Here is an 18,578-nt window from a genome sequence, read left to right as displayed (position 1 = left end):
GCCGGCTGGCTGTCCGGCAAGGACAGCCACCCTACTGTGCGATTGAAATCTAGGCTGGAACGAATGGGAGAAATCTGCATAAAGGTCGAGGCTTTTTAGCTTGGAAGGCAGAGTCAACCACTGGACTAAGGAATCTGAAGAAGAACTTGGAAGAGACGCCTGCTGCAACTCCTGGACCGTTGATTTGCCAGTTGAAGCCCTGAATTTGCCTCGACTAGAGAAGCCCTGCAAGGACGACTTCTCCCCTTGAGTTGGTGGGACTAATAAACTCCAGACTAAGCCCGTCTGGACATCCTCGGAGCTGGCTGTACTTCCACTGCTGCCGGAACAGAAGTGCCAGGGAGAGGAACACCGGATTGTGTGCATTGCTTTTAAGTCAGACCCAAGCGCCAGGCATATCCTCCGGACTTCCCTGAAGCAGGACTGACCAAGCCTGAGCCACCTCATAGTGCTGGACTCCAGATGCGAGGAAAGTCCAGAGTGGTATCAGAAAACTGCAGTGTTGCTATTTGCCGTCAGACGTGAGGAGCTGAAACACTGAAGAACCGAAGTTTGCTCATTGCTGCTGCTGACCTTCCCATTGAAGAGCAGGAGTCCACAGACATCCTCCCTCTTGTCCCCACGACTGAGGCTCAGGAACAACAGGATCTGCAGAGCTGTACAGGAACAGAAGCCAGCTGGAACCATTTCTTCTCACCAAAGGTACTGTAAACCTAAGAGGGCTTGCCTCTTGTTGTGTAGCCTTACTTACTGTCAGTTGAGATTTGTCTTGGTTGCTTTTGCAGAGTTGCTGATAGCTTTGACCCTCAAAAGGCTCACAGCTTAATGCATCAACATTAACGCATAACGCCATACATAGTACAATATACCCTAAAGTGGCCCTGCCACATGATTTCCGCCTGTCCTTTGGCCATCTTGTAGTTTGAATTTCTTCCTGCTCTGGAGTGGCTGGACTTTCCATATATGGCAAGTCCTTTCCCTGGAAAGCTCCAGCTTTCGCTGGTAAAGTAGTGGTCTGTGTGTGTGGCCAGATGTGGGAGATAGGTCTGTCTGGACTCTGTTAACATCCATGCCAAAGTGTGTGTTGCTAGGAAAATGCATTGGCCAAAGGCTGTCCAGGGTTGTACTGCCCCTGCCAGGCAGAATGGTGCAGGATACTTGCCACTGACAGGGTTGTGGCAACTCCAGCCCAGATCCTGGATAAAGGGGGTCTCTCCTGCAGCCAATCCTCAGATCAACACTGGAGCAAAGACCCCTATGGAGGGGACAGCAGCCCACTCAAGTCTCTGAACTCGATCACCAGCAGCCTTTTCTTCACTTCCCTGCCAAAGCCCTGCCTATCTCTGCAGGGTGCCCCTGGACCAGTGGGAGGAACAATCCGTCCTGAACTCTGCTCGAAGATACAGCTGCTGGAGGCACTCAGAACAATCCCGGAACCATCATGTTATGTTAGGGAATTTGTAAAGTGTACGTTCGCCAAAGCACCTTGGTGCTAAAACTGACTAACAGAAGCTGATTAGAAAATTAAAATGTTTTCAAAAGACATCTAAATGCTAAATCATTTGTAGTGGCCCTCAAAGATAATGGCAGAGCATTCCACGAGAAGGTATGGCCACCGGTTCTGGACAACCAGTAGCTGGGTACCTGGATGAAACAACCAGCGCGAGATCCATGAGAGCATTGCAGAATGTACGGACGAAACATAGCTTGCAGAAATTCGGCACTGTGACCGCAAAAAGCCTGGTGAACAATAGAAAGGGCCATAAATTCAACCCGTTTACCAACAGGGAGCCAACATAGGCGACGCAAAACTGGCGAAATATGAGCTCCATAATGAGTACCAGTGGCAACTCTGTCCCCTAGATTTTTTAGTTAGGAGCTGAAGATAACAAATCAGGTATCTGGACTGAGCTAAATACAAAAAGCTGCAATAGTCAATATGACTCGGTACAAGAGAAGCCACAACTGGAGCATAAAGCGATGAAGGGAGAAAGAATAACACATTCCTAAGAATCTTAAGGTGGAAGTGTCCTAACTGACTTGGGCCTCCATAGATACACAAGAACAAATCTTAACACCAAGATTTGTTAACCACAGAAACAGGAGAAGGGAGAGAACCGAACGTAGATGGCGAGAAGGAAGAAGTCCAACGAGAAACAGCAGAAAGGCTTTTCCACATTCAACTTTAGCCAATTATGGTTCATACACTGACTCACATCCTCCAGGTAACCCCTCAGCTGAGACATGGTGCTAAATTGTAACAAACTAATCCGTACAATAATTTGAGTGTCATCAGCATACGAGTAGCAGCGGAGGGCTTGGGAGTGGAAGAGACCGACTAAATGCTGGATGTATACGTTGAATAGAATGGGGTACAAGGCTGAGCCATGGGGGACACCACAAGAAAGGGAGGTGAAACAGGAGCGAAAAGATGAAAGAACGAATATGGTTTCTATCCAATGGAAAAGAAGTAACAAGACAGGACAGGCCCAAGAGGTCTGCTGAAGAAAGACAAGCCAACGGGATGGAGTGGTCGACGCCATCAAGAGCAGCTGAAAGCTCTAAAAAGAACCCACACGCCCACTCCACCCGGGTCAGACACGAGGGACAAGTCGTACAAAGCTGAAAAAAGGACACTCTTGGTGCCCCATCCAAGACGAAAGGCTGATTGGAAAGAGTAAAAGAAAAACTGTTTTCCAAAAAGGCAATCAGTAATAGAGATTCAAGGAGCTTCATAAGAAAAGGGAGGAGAGAAATTGGGCAAAAATTAGCAGGAGCAGTGTGATCAAGATTAGATTTCTTCAAGAGTGAACAGCCAGAGCCTGCTTGAGGTGGAATATGACAAATGCTGCAAGAAGGGTTAACTGCTTGAATGACCAACGGAGCAATATCAGGCATGATTATGCCATTAGCTGGTTTGAATCATTTTTGACAAATCGTCCACAACAGGTTAAGTTGGGTGAGCTTCTTTCGGACTCTATTAAGGTGAGCTGTGGAGTTATTGTTAAATCTGTACATGCGTCCTTTGATGGAGATTTTGAGACACCATGGGATGAGTTCAGATTCCTATGCGGACGATACTCAAATCTTCATCAGGATTGCTAATTTTGATGAAGAATTTAGAAAACCTAAACAGTGCTTAGATGATGCTGGTCAATGGATGTCTAATAATCGGCTTAAGTTGAATGCAGCCTAGACTGAGCTCATTCTGTTTGGACTAAGACATCTACTCAATGCTGCTAAGGAAGTGCCCATTCCAACCCTCTTGGGAACCAATCTTAGGTTTGTTTCCAAGGTTAAGTACCTCGGCTGTGTCTGGCAGGACAACCTCGGTAGTGAAGGCCAGGTTGGAGCCAAGGTTCAGGCGGTATACTATGAGACTTCTACGGCAGGTATTTCCTTATATTCCTAATGAGGATCATGCATTGGTGCCTTGACAAATGCACATCTGGCCTATTGCAAAAAAGCATGTTGATGGGCATTCGATCTTAATAAGTACAGAGGGTTCAAAAAGCCCAGAATGCAGCAATTCGAATGATCTTCAGGCTGGGCAAAATAGCCCATGTTTCACCTTCTCGACGTGTCTTGCACTAGTTAGCAGTGGAAGAAGCATTAGATTCAAGATGGCTTGCCTCATCTTTAAAGGCTTGAACAGATTGGCCCCAGCATATTAGCAAGATAAGATTCAACGTTACCAACCATTGAGATGTATACGATCCAGAGACTGTTTGCTTTTGTCTATTCCCAAATCAGCCTGTATAACAAGGGGAGACAGAAGATTTGCAGTCTTTGGCCCAAAACTGTGGAGCTCGATTCCTTAAGAAATCATGACCCTCAAATCATTATTTCCGTAAGGCCTTGAAGACCTTTTTGTTTAGATAAGGTTCTTTTGATGTTATTTCTGTTTCATGTGCCTCTGTACCCGGGCTCAGTTTTGCTTCACATGAATTTATTGTTTCAGCTGTGCCGCTATACGGTTTGGTCTGTCATGTACACTATACAAGTGCAAAATACAAATACATGATTTGTTTCAGAACCCCCAATGGAATGGGATCCAGGGGGGAGGCTGATTGAAGTTTAGCAGTAGCCATCAAAATATATATATATTTTTTATTGTGCATTTTAGTTTTAAAAAAAACTTTTGCAGTTTATTTTTACATTTCAATTAGTTGTTTCCATAATATTTAACAAGGTTTTAAGTAAAAAAAAAAAAAAAAATTTCTTATCTTTTTAAAATGTCCAAAATAAACATATCAAATGTTTATTAAAAACAGACAATTATAAAAACAAACATATAGGTCAGTTATAAAACAAACCTACAGGCTCCACATCCTCTAGACAGTCTCTAACAACTTATTCAGCAGAATCTACAACTCATGTAGCTATTTCAAATCTACCCTAAACAGTCACTATATATTTTTTTACTTCATCAAATCGGAGAAGAATCATATCATGGAATACATTTTGTCATTAGTTCTCAACCGAAACAATTAACATTGTCTTAGATCAACAACTTATTATCCGAGTTAATACAGGGCAATTTGAATTTTTAGTTTTGGCTTGCCCCCCGCAGTTATCAATCTATCACTAAATTCTCTACCGAGAACCAATTCCATAGCTGTGTCTTAATAACAGCAATGAAACCACAAAGTTTAATCATGAAGGAGTTATTGGGATGGGACATACATTTTGCCCGTAAAGATTCTCTAGCTAACACAGTGTCTCTAAGCAAGGTGGCCCCCAGAGATGCCACCCTTAATTGTTCAAAGAATGGACATTACATTACCAAGTGTTTTATGATCTCTGGTTGTGATTCAATTAAACAAAATCTACAACTTATTGGTCCAGTCTTAGCCCAATTTCGTATGTGCTCAAGAGTATGGAGTTGGTTTAGTCTAAACCGCATGTATAATTCTCTAGTTTTATTACATGGAAAACTAAGAATATAGTTGACTCTCGTGTACTCTTATGGAGGAAGGTAGCAAATTCCTTATATAGGGAATATGTTCAAGTCATATCTACAGCCATACACCAGTCATAATCATACAATTTATTTTTGCAGAAAGCTGGTCGCATGCAAAGATCTTCCTTGGTGATACGGATATTCAACAGTAGCTTCTCCATTCTCTTTTGAAAAAGAACCACAGAGACTGGGTTTGAATTTACAACCATTCTTGCAAACTCTTTGATACAATGAATTCTGAGGACTATCGATCAATTTAGTGTAGAAGTTAAGTTGCCTACATTGTAATCTTGATGCCAAGCTTGCCAAACCCAGCTCTATTCGGATACAAGAATTAGGAATAGATTTCGCCAATCTCAGTACCTGCTTCCAGATGCCACCTTGTATTATATTCAAGTAGATGTTAGTATCATATAAGCAAGGATCGAGGTCATACAAAATGATAGCTTCAACTTTAAGTATATAAAATTGTAAAGCGGGTTCAAGGGAGAATTTACAGATTTTTTTTTATAAATGATTGACATTTGAGAAGTCAGGGGGCGAACCTTCCTCTTAATCATCTTTTTTATTTAGTCGAAGAAACCTGTACAATGGGATTCTCATTGAGGGACCAAGTAAAGAGATAAACTTTCTTAGAAGTGAAAAGAGGCAAATAAGACCAGGAGTGATCAGACGCCGCAGGAAGAGGATTAAATAAGCTAATGTTAGAGTTGGCAATTTTCAAACTAATATCCTTATTTTCTGCGAGAGAACCACACCAGCTGCAGACACATCAGTAGAGCAAAACAGGCTAACAAAAGAAAAAAGTTCCTTAGGCTGATTAAGACCCTCCTCTACTTGACCTGTATAAAAGGTACTCTTGGCTTCAGGAATAGTACTATGGTATACTTTAGTACACTCCTGGAGAGTCAATGTATCTGTAGGGCAGTAGGATGAATGCCATTTGCGTTCAGCTTGTCTTTGCTTCAGGCAGAGGGATTTCAAATTATCGTTAATCTGGGGTTCAGAAGGGCGCTTACAGATTTTACAAGATCGGGAGGGGGCACGACGGTCAGCGGACACAGTTAAAGGCTGTGCCAAAATAGGGAGATTAACCAGCAGACCATTCCCGCATTCATCAGTAATAGAAGAAATAATGTCTGCCATCTCAACAGGGTGCCAAATACGCCTCAGAGTTGAGCGTGCAGACTGGGACTTCGGGAACAACCCTATGGTCCGACCAAGTAACCTGAAGAAAAGGAAAAATACTGGTAAATGAAAAAAATATTGCCCATACAATTAGTAGGTTCATGGACAAGTTGTGTAAGACCAAGGTCATTCAAAGCCTATCTGGGTGGTGGATAAATCGGGGGGGGGGGAGTTAAATTGAATATTAAAACCACCAATTACCCTTAGGTTAGCTGATCAAATTTGAAGATCAGCTACCAATTTTAAAAAGGAATCCTAAAAAGATGAGTCGGGCGAGGAGGGCGATAGATAACCAAAATAAGCACCGACACTGAAGTTGAGAAGGTCCAGCGGACTAATAGTGTTTCCATTTTAATGGACTGTGTAAGGGGCACCGAGAACAATGTGAATTGAGATATATAGATGTATGCAATCCCTCCACCCGGATGAGCAGAAATCCCATCTAAGCGGATATTATAATTATCTGGCAACATTTGCACCACATAAGGGCCAAAGGTGTCCCCAAGCCAGAATTCGGTTATGCACATTAAATCAGGTTGATAGTCAATAAGCATATTATAACCGAAGATGGAATGTGCAAACAAAGAACGGGCATTAATAAGAAAAAATGTATAGCCATCACTATTCAACGTAGGAATGGGAGGGCTAACCGGTCTATGCAGGACAAAGCCTGCAGAAAATGAAGTAGCTGGAGGCGCCAACTCCAACAATAATTCGAGATAAATGTTAATGAAAATGCACCTAAACGATCCTGCTCCTGCCTATCGAATCTTGGCTCTGACCTTGCAGCATCCCCATGATGGAATCTTGAGGTGCTGGCCAACAAAATTAAGTTAATTGTAGCTGAATCTGAAATAAAGTGGGACACTGTCTTTCCCACAATTAGCCAAAAAAACAAAACTAAAACAGTGGAGTTGGATTCAGAATAATGGAAACCGTGCTGCATTGAAGACCTCTCTATACTTCAGTCTAGCGGCTAACAGCCTAGATTTGTTACCAAAAGATCTTAAGAAACGTCCTTCAAGGTACTACCGCAACAAGTTTGAGGCTTCGACTGAATGCATACCAAACAAAAGATGTACTTTGGACCAAACATGATATCAACACAACTGACTATATTTGTAGATTTTGTTTGATTGCTGAAGAATCGCTAAAACATTTGATAACGGAATGTTCCGATCTTAAAAATTTGAGATCTCTTTTGTTAGGGAACTATGCTCCTGTTAACAACAATATAGAAGCCTAGTGGTTCACCATGCTTTCTAGCAACAATGTCCATTAAACTTGTGCGGTGATAGATTTACTGGACAATGTCCTACAAGATGATCTGAAGCTCTGAACGATTTCTAAATATGTTCGAGCTAACAAACGAGAGAGAGACGTGGGGTGATCTCTGATGAAGTATTTTAGATTTTAGATTTATAATACACATAGAAAATAGAGGAGATGAGACTTCTGTAGTGATTATGTCTCGACTGTGAGCATGTAATGAATCTTGAAGAAGTAGATGTCTATGAAGGTTCTTTTTCTTCCTTTGTCTTTCTCTTGTTTTGTGCTGGATTGGTTTATTTGTAATAAAAGTTTGTATAAACTAAATGTTACAATAAAAAAAATGAAATAATAATCATTTGAGATAAAGTGTCAACATCCACATAAGTTGATAATTCAGGAGATATAGCCGTCCAAGGCCCGTCTTGTGCATGGATGAGCACAGACAGGCTTGACTTTGGCGCGACTTCAGCGGGTAAGGTGCGTGTCTGCTGCACCCGTCAGTTGCGCTTCCAGCCCTCAATAGGTCTAGTAAACCGCATAGTGTGGCCGGAGCTAATCTGCTTCCTCCTGCTGAAAGACAACAAGGAAAGGCTGAGCAAGGAATGCGTGCGAGGAAGAAAGGAAAATAATGTGTCTACCCGGTACGAGCCCCGGAGGGCTAAGCAAGGCCAGGCACCTGTGCGCCATGAAAACGGCTTGCAAGGAAATAAGAGAAATTATGAGGGGTAGCCAGACGTCCTCCTGGGCTACTCCACCGACATGGCTGCCGTCCTAAGTTGAGCCTTGGGACTCTGCAGATCCTCAGCATATGAAGAAGCATTTCTCTAAAGTTGCAGCTCTGCACCATGAAGTGGTGCCGTGAGGGTTACATGCTGCCATTCTCTTCAAGTGGCTATTGCTGCAAGTCACCCGAAATGTGTCTTGGGAGTCTCCTGAGGTCATCACCAGAGTGGTCCTGGGGGTTCAGCCTAAACGAGGAAGATTGTTAGCCCAAGGCTTCCAAGGGTAGGAACGTCAAGCAGGGGTTGAAACTGGCTGTTCCCACTGGTCTAGGAGTCGAAGCACTGATGAAAGCCTTCTGGAGATGAGCAAAGGAGGAAGGCTGGTCAAAGAAGACAATGCTGAATGACTGCAACAATGAGTTCCAGATCTTCAGCAAGAAGCTCCTCTTCAAAAGGTATCTTTGCTCCAATGACAATCTGATGAATGGCTGCAAGAGTCATACTTTTATCCAGTATACTATCTGGCAAGGGCTGGCCAACCGTTGACAGCCTCCAGCCACCAAATCTTCCGAACACCCTCACTTTGGCCAGAATGTGGACAGCCCCCCACATCTGGCCACAATTACATAGTCACTTTGCTCAGCAGATGCCGTGTCCGGGAAAGGGCTCAACATATATGGGAAATTCATCCCCGAGAGGGCAGTAAGGAGGCCATGACCAAAGGACCCTAGAATAGGCCATCACCGATCTGAGTCAGACAAGAGCGATGGGGACACAACTTTATGCCCATGTAACCAAATGGAGGATGGTGGGAGTTGGGGAAGGACAAGTGTGTTACTCCAGAGACCACTACCAAGGTTCTAGACTCGGTTTGAGGCATATGCTCCTTTCCTTGGTGCAACTGAGGGACAGAGAGTGGTCCCAGATGCAGGATTTAATCGGTCAGTAGCGGTACCTGCATTACGGTTCAAGACAATGTCGAGGTGAACACCCTTGCGAGGAAATGTTATGCTGCATTATTGAGATTTGTACTGCGCAGTGCTGTGATTTTCATGGACTCCAGGTGCTCTAGTGGATCTGAAAAGGAAGGAGAGCTCAGGGGTTGTCTTAATGGGAGAGGGAGAGTGCTAGAGAGCTTTGATGTGCTGTTGGTAGCTTCAGTTCAGAAAAACAGGTCACTGTGCTGGCTTTGTGTGTGTGTGTAATTGGTAGATGTAAGGTGGTGTTCGAGTGTGTTTGAGATGGCTTGTGTGCAAGAGCTTTATTTTTCTCTGGTATGTTATTGACTGCTGCAGAGCAGGCAAACTCAGACACTTCCAGGCAGTGAAGACCGGAGTTACCATGATCAGGATGTGACAGGCGATATTCAACAGATGAACAAAGGAGCAGGCTCCTACAAGGCTTACGTTGGGACTAGAAGGCTGAGACTGCAGGAGCAGTTGTCTTGTAGCATAACTTAAAGATCCTCCAAGTGCAAGGATGCACTCAGAACGGCGACAGCTGCAACGAGGTAGCCCAGCAGAGAACTTGCCAGTCCACCGGGTGGTCCAAGGACACTTCTGAAGGCTCAGGAGGCAAGGATCCTCGACCAGTGGTTGAGACTGGTTGCCAACGAGGTTCTTCTTGAGATCAGGCAGAGGAGCAGGGCTTCAGTGGGACGTCAATGGGGTGGATTCTGGTCAGCTGCAAAGGTTGTCGTTGGGTCGTCTGTGAGCTATACTTCCTTCAGTGGGGTCGTGGCTCAAACGATGATCCGTCGAATGGCTGCACGAGTCCTCTTTTTATCCAAGATCTGGACTGGAAGCACGCCCAGGTCCACCAATGGTAATGATCTGCACCACTGAAACTGGTGTGGCTATCCAATCATGTATAGTCACACAATCTGCCCAGCAACAGACGCTCAGGGCTTGAATGTGGACAACTGCAGCCCCCACATCCAGCCACACACACACACACCGACCGCCACTTTAGTCCAAAAAGTAGGAGCTTTCCTTGCTAAAGGGCATCCTCATATGGCAATTCGGGACCCAAGAGGGGAGAAAGAAGGCTAAAGAACAATATGGCAGGAGGACAGGCTAAAATTCTTGTGGCAAGGCCATTTTAGAGGGCTAGCATCTCTAATGCGCCCATTGCAAAGTGCACAAGTAAACATTTTCAAATCAGATGCGCTTAGCAAGTTAAGGAAGTAAAAAGGCTACACTTATCGCCAAATGTCACGACAAGTTCAATACAACAGCAAAAATGTGGGAGGTTGCACAGATGTCTATGGAGGGAAAGCAGCGAAAAAAGAAAATTCTTTCCCAACAGTGCTCAATCACTGGGGCCACCTATTTTGCCGTTGGTCCTGTCTTTCCAGGGGCTGCTAGTGCACTCGCTGAAGTAGGTGTCAGGATTGGCCTGGGCTAGACAGCAGTTCTGTGCTCCAGTACAACTGTTCTGAAAATCTAGCAGCAGAGACCACGCATTTATGGTCAGCAGCCACCGCAAGTTCCACAACAAGAGAAAACCCTGCAGGACACAAAGGAAGAGCAGCAGTAAAAGTCACCCTGATCAATGGGCGGCATGCAAGATTCTTGGCGGCGAGACTCAGCTCAAAGAAGGCCCCTCTTGTGTCTGGCGAGGAGTAGAGGCAGGAGAGATTGACTTGGGCTAGCAGTCGTTTACCTGCAGTCTCTAGAGCTCCAGCTGACTGGTGCAGTGAAGAGGCCTTTGCAGAACCTGGCCAGCCCACAGGATGGTCAGGGGGAACTTCCGTCAGCTTCAGATGGTAGCCGCCCTGTGCAGGGACCAGGAACAGTTTCGTCCCACCAGTGAAAGGGTCAAAACGCAGTCTTCAAGGATTGCAGCTAGAGCAATGGCTTTACTGGTACATGGCTCTGGCAATGAAGGTTGCTCTCCGCAGCAGTCTTTCGGGACTGCAGCACAGGCTCCTCCACTTCCGGATCTTGGCGCCATTGGTAGATCTGAGGAATAGCTCCAGGATTCCTCTTACCCCCAAATTTTGGATAAGGGCTTCCCAGGTTGACCAACGGCAAGGAACTGCACCAAGCAAACAGGTAATCGCTGTCGTCCAATCAGGATCTGCTGCAAACCCCACATCTGCCCAGCAACAGAGGTCCTGACTCCCCTGTGTCCTCTACAATTTTCGGCGAGTTAACAAATTCTCACTTGGTCCGGGAATCCAAGGTCGATCCTGCCAAAGTGTACTCCATTTCCGACCTCGGAAGAAGGCCATAGAATAAGACAGCTACAGGACAGTGGTTGACCGGCAAGGCATGGCCATTTTGAGCATTTGGAACTAAAACTGCATTGTGCAGTATAAAAAAATAAGCGTGAATATGAGTGCAGCGAAAAAAAAGAATTATAACTCTGTTCACTGCCACCTAAGCAGATCTTAAGGTTGACAAAAAATATCTTTACAGAAAAAGAAAAAGAGAAAACACCCCTGCAACCCATCAATGTAAGGTGAAGCATCCAATAGTAAACAATAAAGCAGTTCCCATGCATGGTAAGATTAGGGGCTGGCCTGTGCCCCGCCAAAAGTGAGTTGAACAATGGAAGTGAAGCAAAACGTTCTATATGTGATAATTCTTCATTTCAAACGCTGAACCAAAAAAAATGTAAATATTAAATAAAGAAAATACTTATTTTGGTCTATTTAGTGTGGCCTTAGAAACACAATTATCACACCTTCACCACCACCCTTACCCCCCCTCCCCCTCTCCTCCCCTAGAATTCGGGCAGTGAAACCTCCACCTTTTCCTCCCGCACCACCAACATTGCGCCTCCTCCCACAATACAGGCACACAAACAGACGTCCCTCTTCCGCCTTTGCTGCTGCCGTCAGCCCCTGCACCCACTCGTGTGCATTCAGGGGTGTGACAGATCAATTTAAAAAGACTGCTCGGAGCAGTCTCCGAATGGTCTTTCTAAATGGATTTCTTTTCCCCCCCGTTTAAAATAAAATGAGAATTTCACCTACCTTCAGAAGGTAGGCCAGGGTTCAATACATAGCCTGGAGTTCCATTGATGGCAATGGAAGGAAAGTTGCAAAAGAAATAAATCTTTACTAAACACCTTGTCTGATCTGCTACTGCCGAGCTGCAGTGTACCCAAAATAAAGTCACCTTTGTCTTAGGTCCAGTGACAACCTCTAAGATTATATTCGCAGCTGTTGAGTGTAAGCCTTGTTTTACTCCATCAGAACTGTCACAGGTAAACCAGAGACTGCCTTTTCTGCTGGGGAACTTTAACTAGTAAAACAATATCTACACTTTGTAACCTTGTAGGTGCGTGTCTGTAACTGTCAGTGCTCATCTACCATCTGTAAATCACAAGCATTGATCTGGTCAATCTTGGTCCTGGGAGGCCCCAGTTGGCCATGAACGCTCCTTGGGGGCTCCAACCTGTCAGGATCACATTCCAAAAAACTGAACTGTAACCATTTTAAAAGGTTGCTCATCTGTAGTTTTCAATTACCCCTTTCAGGCACAGTTAAGATAAAGATATACTTTGTGTAATATATTGTTTGGACATTTCCTTATACCATTTTACTGCTCTGCTCCCTTCTAAGAGAGCTGGCTTGGGTGCTCTGCCATGTTTACAATTAGGAGGCCTACAGAGACCCAAGGGTAACCCTGTTGCCTAGTTGTGGGTTGTCAAGCTTTAGAAGGAATCCTCCCGACATCCGACAGCAGCGGCGGAATGTCCAAAAAGGACTCACACTGGTGTTGGGGGATCTTTCAGAATACAGAAAACAATCCCAAAAAGGTTAATCTCTGGCATCAGCCAATGGAGCCAGCAGCTAACTATGCAAGGTTGCACCCACAGAGGACAGGGTATCTTTGGAACACCGAAACCCTGAGAGAGCTTGATAATCTCAGGAGGAACATCACAGAATAGTACACCCCCATGGAGGCCCAGATTTGGACTCGGACAAAAGCACCAGTCAGGAAAAAGCAAATATGTTAATGGCCTCTCACCAGAGGTAGTGTACGATTTCCAAACACACAAACATTCCTAGGCCATTTTCATACCAGATTTTTATTCGAAGCCAGTCTTTTCCTCCTTTTTACCTTGTCAATCTTATCCAGCCAGTCTTTATTTGAGGCCAGCTCAGCCATGAAGGCTTGGTGCTTCTGCCACTTGCTGTGAAGGTTGCGGGCTTCGTCATAGGACATGTCCTGGGCCGTCAGCATCTTCTCATTGATCCACAGGGTCAACTAGAGAAATTGAGAAATGGCAGTCAGATCAGTGTTCAACCCTTAAATGAGTGGTATTGTGCATAATGTTTGTTTTATTACATGTGTGCAATACCAGGAGACCATGTTTGAATATGTAAATTAGCACACAGAATAAGCACTTAAATGAACTCATGTGGAAAGCCACTTTAGAAGGAATATTTGCAAATGTTAGGAAGTAACATGTACAGACTGATGAATGGAAGGCTGACATTGTTCTACTGAGGCTAAATCTAGTAAGAAAGTAAACAGTGCCCCATTATTACTGCACAAAACACGCACATAGTAGTCGACAACTACAAATAAAATTCTCATTCTGTCCCCCTCTCATTTCAGTCTTTCAGGGTCGACTGGAGCTACGCAGCCAAATCATCCAAAATCTGATGCCCGAGGATTAGGTAAGATTTTCATATTTGTGATCAATCTTACTGCCCTGTGTCAACCTCCAGAACTTTTTACTTGGACTTGGGGATTATTTCTCCTTGTCCCTAGGTGAGTGGGAATCCTTTCCCCCCTCTTACCTAGTCTTTTACTCTTTTTATGGGTGACCTTTTTATGTCTCTCCATAGTGTATACTTATGGGGATAGGCTGGGTTACCCCTTTGGGCTCCCCTGTTACATTTTCTTTCATGTATTTGGGTGATCGACTGTTCCCCAAGTAGTAAAGAGGGATTTTAATCACCTTTACATTTTGTATAAGTGAGCCAGCACACCCCACCCTATGTGGAGTGCTTGGGGGGATACAATGTATCCCCTTTCTTACTGACCTGGTAACAATTTTGTTACAATTGCAAGTGTTAGGCAAGATTGTTTGCGGTACCCTTTTGGAGACTTCAACAGCCCTGTCCTCTTGGCAATAGTTAACCCAACCTTAAGTATAAGCATGTACTACACAAGTTGGTAGAGTGACTGAGCAGTAAGGCTTCTCTCAAGAGGGGTCAATGTGAGCTGTAGGGTTGTAACAGATTCACAGTGACAAGTTTCCAAATAAACACTTACTCAAGGTTTCCTGATTAAACAATGATTTATTAACAGTCAGTTGAATAAGACTTCCTTAGAAGGGAGCAAATATATGTAACACAAAGATACTTCAAAATACACTCAGTGTCTTTAAATCGGTAGATACCCATTTGGGATGGAACACAGACACTTCCTACACCCTGAGGTGACTTCAATAACTAGGACACTGTGGACATTGATATATCACTGGTACATTTAGAGCAATACTGAGGTTAGTGTCAAAAGGCAAAGATAAGAGAATAAAACGATGGTTAACAAATGTTCTTTAGCAGGTAAGTACTTTTTGAACAACCCAATGCAAAGTAAATTAACCCTTTCCCAGCTACAAAAGTTATGGAATCTGTAGCTTTTGTTGAGGGCTAGTTAAAGCACGTAGTCAGAGAATAGAAGAGTCTTTCAGGGAGCCAGGACAGCCAATGTTACTTGAACAAATGTCTAGGTGGACTGAAGCACTTCTTGAAGATAAGTAAAAAAAAGTCTTGCACAATGTTTTAGAAGTCTTTGTAGAAAATGAAATCACTGTAGGGCCACAAGGTCTGCAGATCCAGTTGTTCCTGGGCCTCAGTCGTGGGGACAAGAGTGAGGACGTCGGGGGACTCCTGCACTACGAATTGAAGGTCGGCGGCAGCAATGGGCAAACTTCAGATTAGCGGCACTTCGCGGTTTCAGCTGCTCGTGGCTCTCGCCAATAGCACCACTGTGGTTCTCGGATACCTTGTGGACTTTCCTCACATCTCGAGTCCAGCACTCTGTTGAGGTGGCTCAGGCCTGATCAGGTCTGTTTCATGGGAGTCCAGAAGGGGAAGTGGATACTGAGGGGGGGGGGGCATTCAGGACTACTACTGGGGAATTCATACTGCTTTCCTGTCACAATGGAGAGGTCAGATGAAAGCCTTCTAGGGTTGGTGGCAGTGTCAGGGAACTGACTTCTAGATGAGCGTGGGGAGTGCCAGGTGGGTTATTTAGTTGGTTGAAGAGCTTTCACATGGTGGGGAGGCTGTAATGCTTTGTGAGGGGATGTCAAGGGGCTGGAATAGAGATGGGGGGAGGTGTGTAGTATAGAATGCACCCAGGTAGTGCAGTGCCTGTTTTTCAGGTGATTCTGGGGTGCATGGGGGTGAGAGGCCATGTGTGGGGATTGGAGAGGCTGCTGAGTGGGGATTTGTGGCTAGGATTGCAAGAATAGAGTTTAGGGATGCAAAGTGTGGGTCATGGTGGCATCAGTGAGAGGAGGGATAGCGGGAGGGGGTGGAGGTAGGGAGGTCCGGAGTGAGCGGTCTGGTTGAGGAAAGGGAGAAGTGCAGGTTGCCTGGGTAAGTAAGGTGGGGGGGTCTGAGTGAATGAGATGGAGTGGGGGTCTAGGATGGTTAGGGGGAAGGTTGTGTTCTCTTGAGGGCGGGGGCAGGGTGAGGAGGGTGAGGTGGCAAGTAAGGGTGGGATTTGGACAAGGGAGTGGAATAGCTTCTGGTGTGCCACAGTGCACCTCTAACTTTGGAACTGCAAGGCATGACGGGAGACCTGCACCCTCGTCCCTATGGGGAGGTAGGTGTAATAATGTGGGAGCAGTGCAACAAACTCAGTCAAGTGTGAGAACTGCACTTGCAAAAATGCTATCCTATAACAATATCCCTGTGGAGAGATGCAGAGCAGAGGCACAAAACAGCAGTGAGGTTCTTGTGGTTATTAAGTGCTTCTCCGAACACCCATACGACCTGGGTTTGAGTCGCAGCCACAGGGCGATTTACTTCTACGGTGCAACAAATTATGTTTGCTTTAAATTGAGTTGTAGAGTTCTGGTAAGCAGCTAGCACCCCTGGGGTCCAAGAGGACGACCCCTCCCCACCCCCCCAGAAGTACTGACAAGGACACCACCGCCCTGGGCCAGGCCCTGATGGTGCCATGGTAAGCCGGACTTTGCATCCAATGCAAACCAAATGGGGAGGGGTGTGGTTCAATAGATAAGGGTTATTAGGCTACCAAGCCCTCCGAAATGTAAAAACAGTCCCAAGCAACAGTAAACCTGCCTCATGGTCACCATGCAAGGTCATCAGATCATGAGTTCAAGGTCGATCACTGTTGGTTGTCTTTCGGTCCCCCTGGAGACCTCGGACGGTTGGGGACTCGGCGCTCCAAAAGGAGACTTTGTAACATTCAAATTTGGAGGTGGCTATCCAATAGTGGAAGGCCAGCCTCCAAGAATCTGTGCAGCAACAGCCACACCCCTGCAGGAATGTGGATTTAGGGTAGACCGTCCCACTTCCTACAAGTGTCCACACACAACATAGATACTTTTCAAGTAGATTAGTGTAGTGGCAGTGGTTACAATTAATATGAGTCAAAAATTAAAGTTCAGTAGAGTAGAATCACTTGATCCCAGTCCTTAGGCTAGTCTTAAGAAGGGGTCTTTGACCTGGCCTCCACTGACAAAAGTCACGAAAGAGTGATTGCGGGACAGGACATTTCGCCCCTGTGTAAGTCTAAGGAGAATATGGGCCGGGGAGAGGAAGAGAACAGAGGAGGGGAAAGAACAGGTATCTAACACACCCCCCCCCCTGAAACCTCAATTCTTACAGAGACCACTGCTGGTGTTCCAGAATCTGTTGGGGACACATGCTTGTGTGCTTGGTCCCGTCAAGGAAGGCCCAGGTTTCACGGGTGCAGGGGTCACTTCAGCTTCGCAATTTACTTTTGGTCCGTCACGACGCACAGGAATCTGCACCACAGTTTCCAGAACAATACCCGAATGGAGAGAGGACGACGTCTGCGTTGCATACCACCTCAGTACACCTACAGGAATTGAAGTTTCATTGCATCGGGAGTCACTATGGTCAGGTGGTGACAGGCAATCTTCAGGGGATATACACAGGAAGAAGGCTGAAAATGCAGGAGAAGACATCTTGTTCCATAAGATGAACATACTCTATGTTCCAAGGATGCACTTGGAACAGCAACGGCTGCAGCGAGGTAGCCCAGGAGAGAGCAGGCTAGTCCACCGGTTGGTCCAGGGACACTTCTGAAGGCTTGAAGGTGCAGATCGTTGAGCATAGAGCGAGTTTGAATGTTCCCACTGGTCCAGGGGTCGAAGCACCGTTAAGGGTCTGCGATCAGGCAGAAGAGCAGTGCTTCATCAGAACAGCACTGGAGTCGATGCTGGTCATCTGCAGAGGTCATCTCTCGGTCCTCAGCTGGCTGCTCTTCTTTGTGGGGGAATTGGCTTCAACGATGATCTGTTAGATCACTACTGGAGCCCTCCTATTCAGGAATGGACTGGGCGCATGCCTACGCCCACCAAAGACAAGAATCTGCACCAATCAAACTGTCATGGATAGCCACTGGCCACATCTGCCCAGCAATAGACATTCAGGCACCAGGGATGTGGATTGGGACTAGACAACCCCAGACAACTTCCCTGGACGCACACAGTAACCACCAGTTAGCCAGCGAAAGCCACTGCTTTCCCTGGGAAATATATTTCCACATAAGGCATTTCCTGATCTAATAAGGCCACAGATCAATATTTCACAATAACAAACTGTAAGAGTGAAGGAGGAGACCGACACACAGGTGGGATGATGATTATTATTTTGACTAATAAGTCTATAGCAAAGAGAAAACTCTAACTTTCCCCAACTCTAAGAGGGGGTTTCTCTGCCTCAACTAGAACATTAAGGATTCTGTCAGCATGACTGTGTACGTCAATAGTTCACTATCCTGTGTCACAAACCCTCCTTTTCCTTACACTAAACTAGAGAGAAAGCAGACCTTCTTGGTCCAGAATAATGGCTCTCTCCTTCCGGTGTACTGGTGATGAGTTTGTTTTTGGCTTTTTCTTAGGGAAATGGCTAACTTTCACAGGGTCAAAACTATCCTCCAACACAAAGGCAAATGTTCAAGCACTTCTCCTCGGCAGACAAAATGCCTGTCTAACGTTATGTATCAGAAAGTCTTCTTTACAATTTTGGTAACCATGAGAATGACTCCCTTCTCCTGGTATCTTGGCTTCAGAGTATGACTATTTTTCCACTTGGTTGCACAGTTCAACACAACCAGGGGGAATTACTGCCTTCCCATGGCTTTACTCTCACTTTCGGATCCCAGACCCAGGCTTCCTCGTCTCTTGACTTAGGCAGACTTAGCTCACTCTCCTGCCATGTACTGCTACAAGGAAGATGG

The 18,578-nt window shown here is 45.4% G+C and overlaps 1 protein-coding gene across 3 annotated transcripts in view; it reads right to left on the bottom strand.

Annotated features, from left to right (window-relative positions):
• SPTBN2 (spectrin beta, non-erythrocytic 2) overlaps positions 1 to 18,578 on the bottom strand; it is a 1,293,574-nt gene that overhangs the window by 614,931 nt on the left and 660,065 nt on the right. For all 3 annotated transcript variants that reach the window (XM_069644771.1, XM_069644772.1, XM_069644773.1), the window contains one exon: positions 13,221 to 13,367. In XM_069644771.1, coding sequence (XP_069500872.1) covers positions 13,221 to 13,367 — 147 coding nt within the window. The remainder of the gene's footprint in view (positions 1 to 13,220; positions 13,368 to 18,578) is intronic.

Source organism: Ambystoma mexicanum, chromosome 2p (genome assembly GCF_040938575.1).
Source record: "Ambystoma mexicanum isolate Mex_15411 chromosome 2p, UKY_AmexF1_1, whole genome shotgun sequence".
NCBI lineage: Eukaryota > Metazoa > Chordata > Amphibia > Caudata > Ambystomatidae > Ambystoma > Ambystoma mexicanum.
The sequence above is the reverse complement of the archived record's forward strand: the minus strand, read 5'-3'. Positions and strand labels throughout refer to the sequence as shown.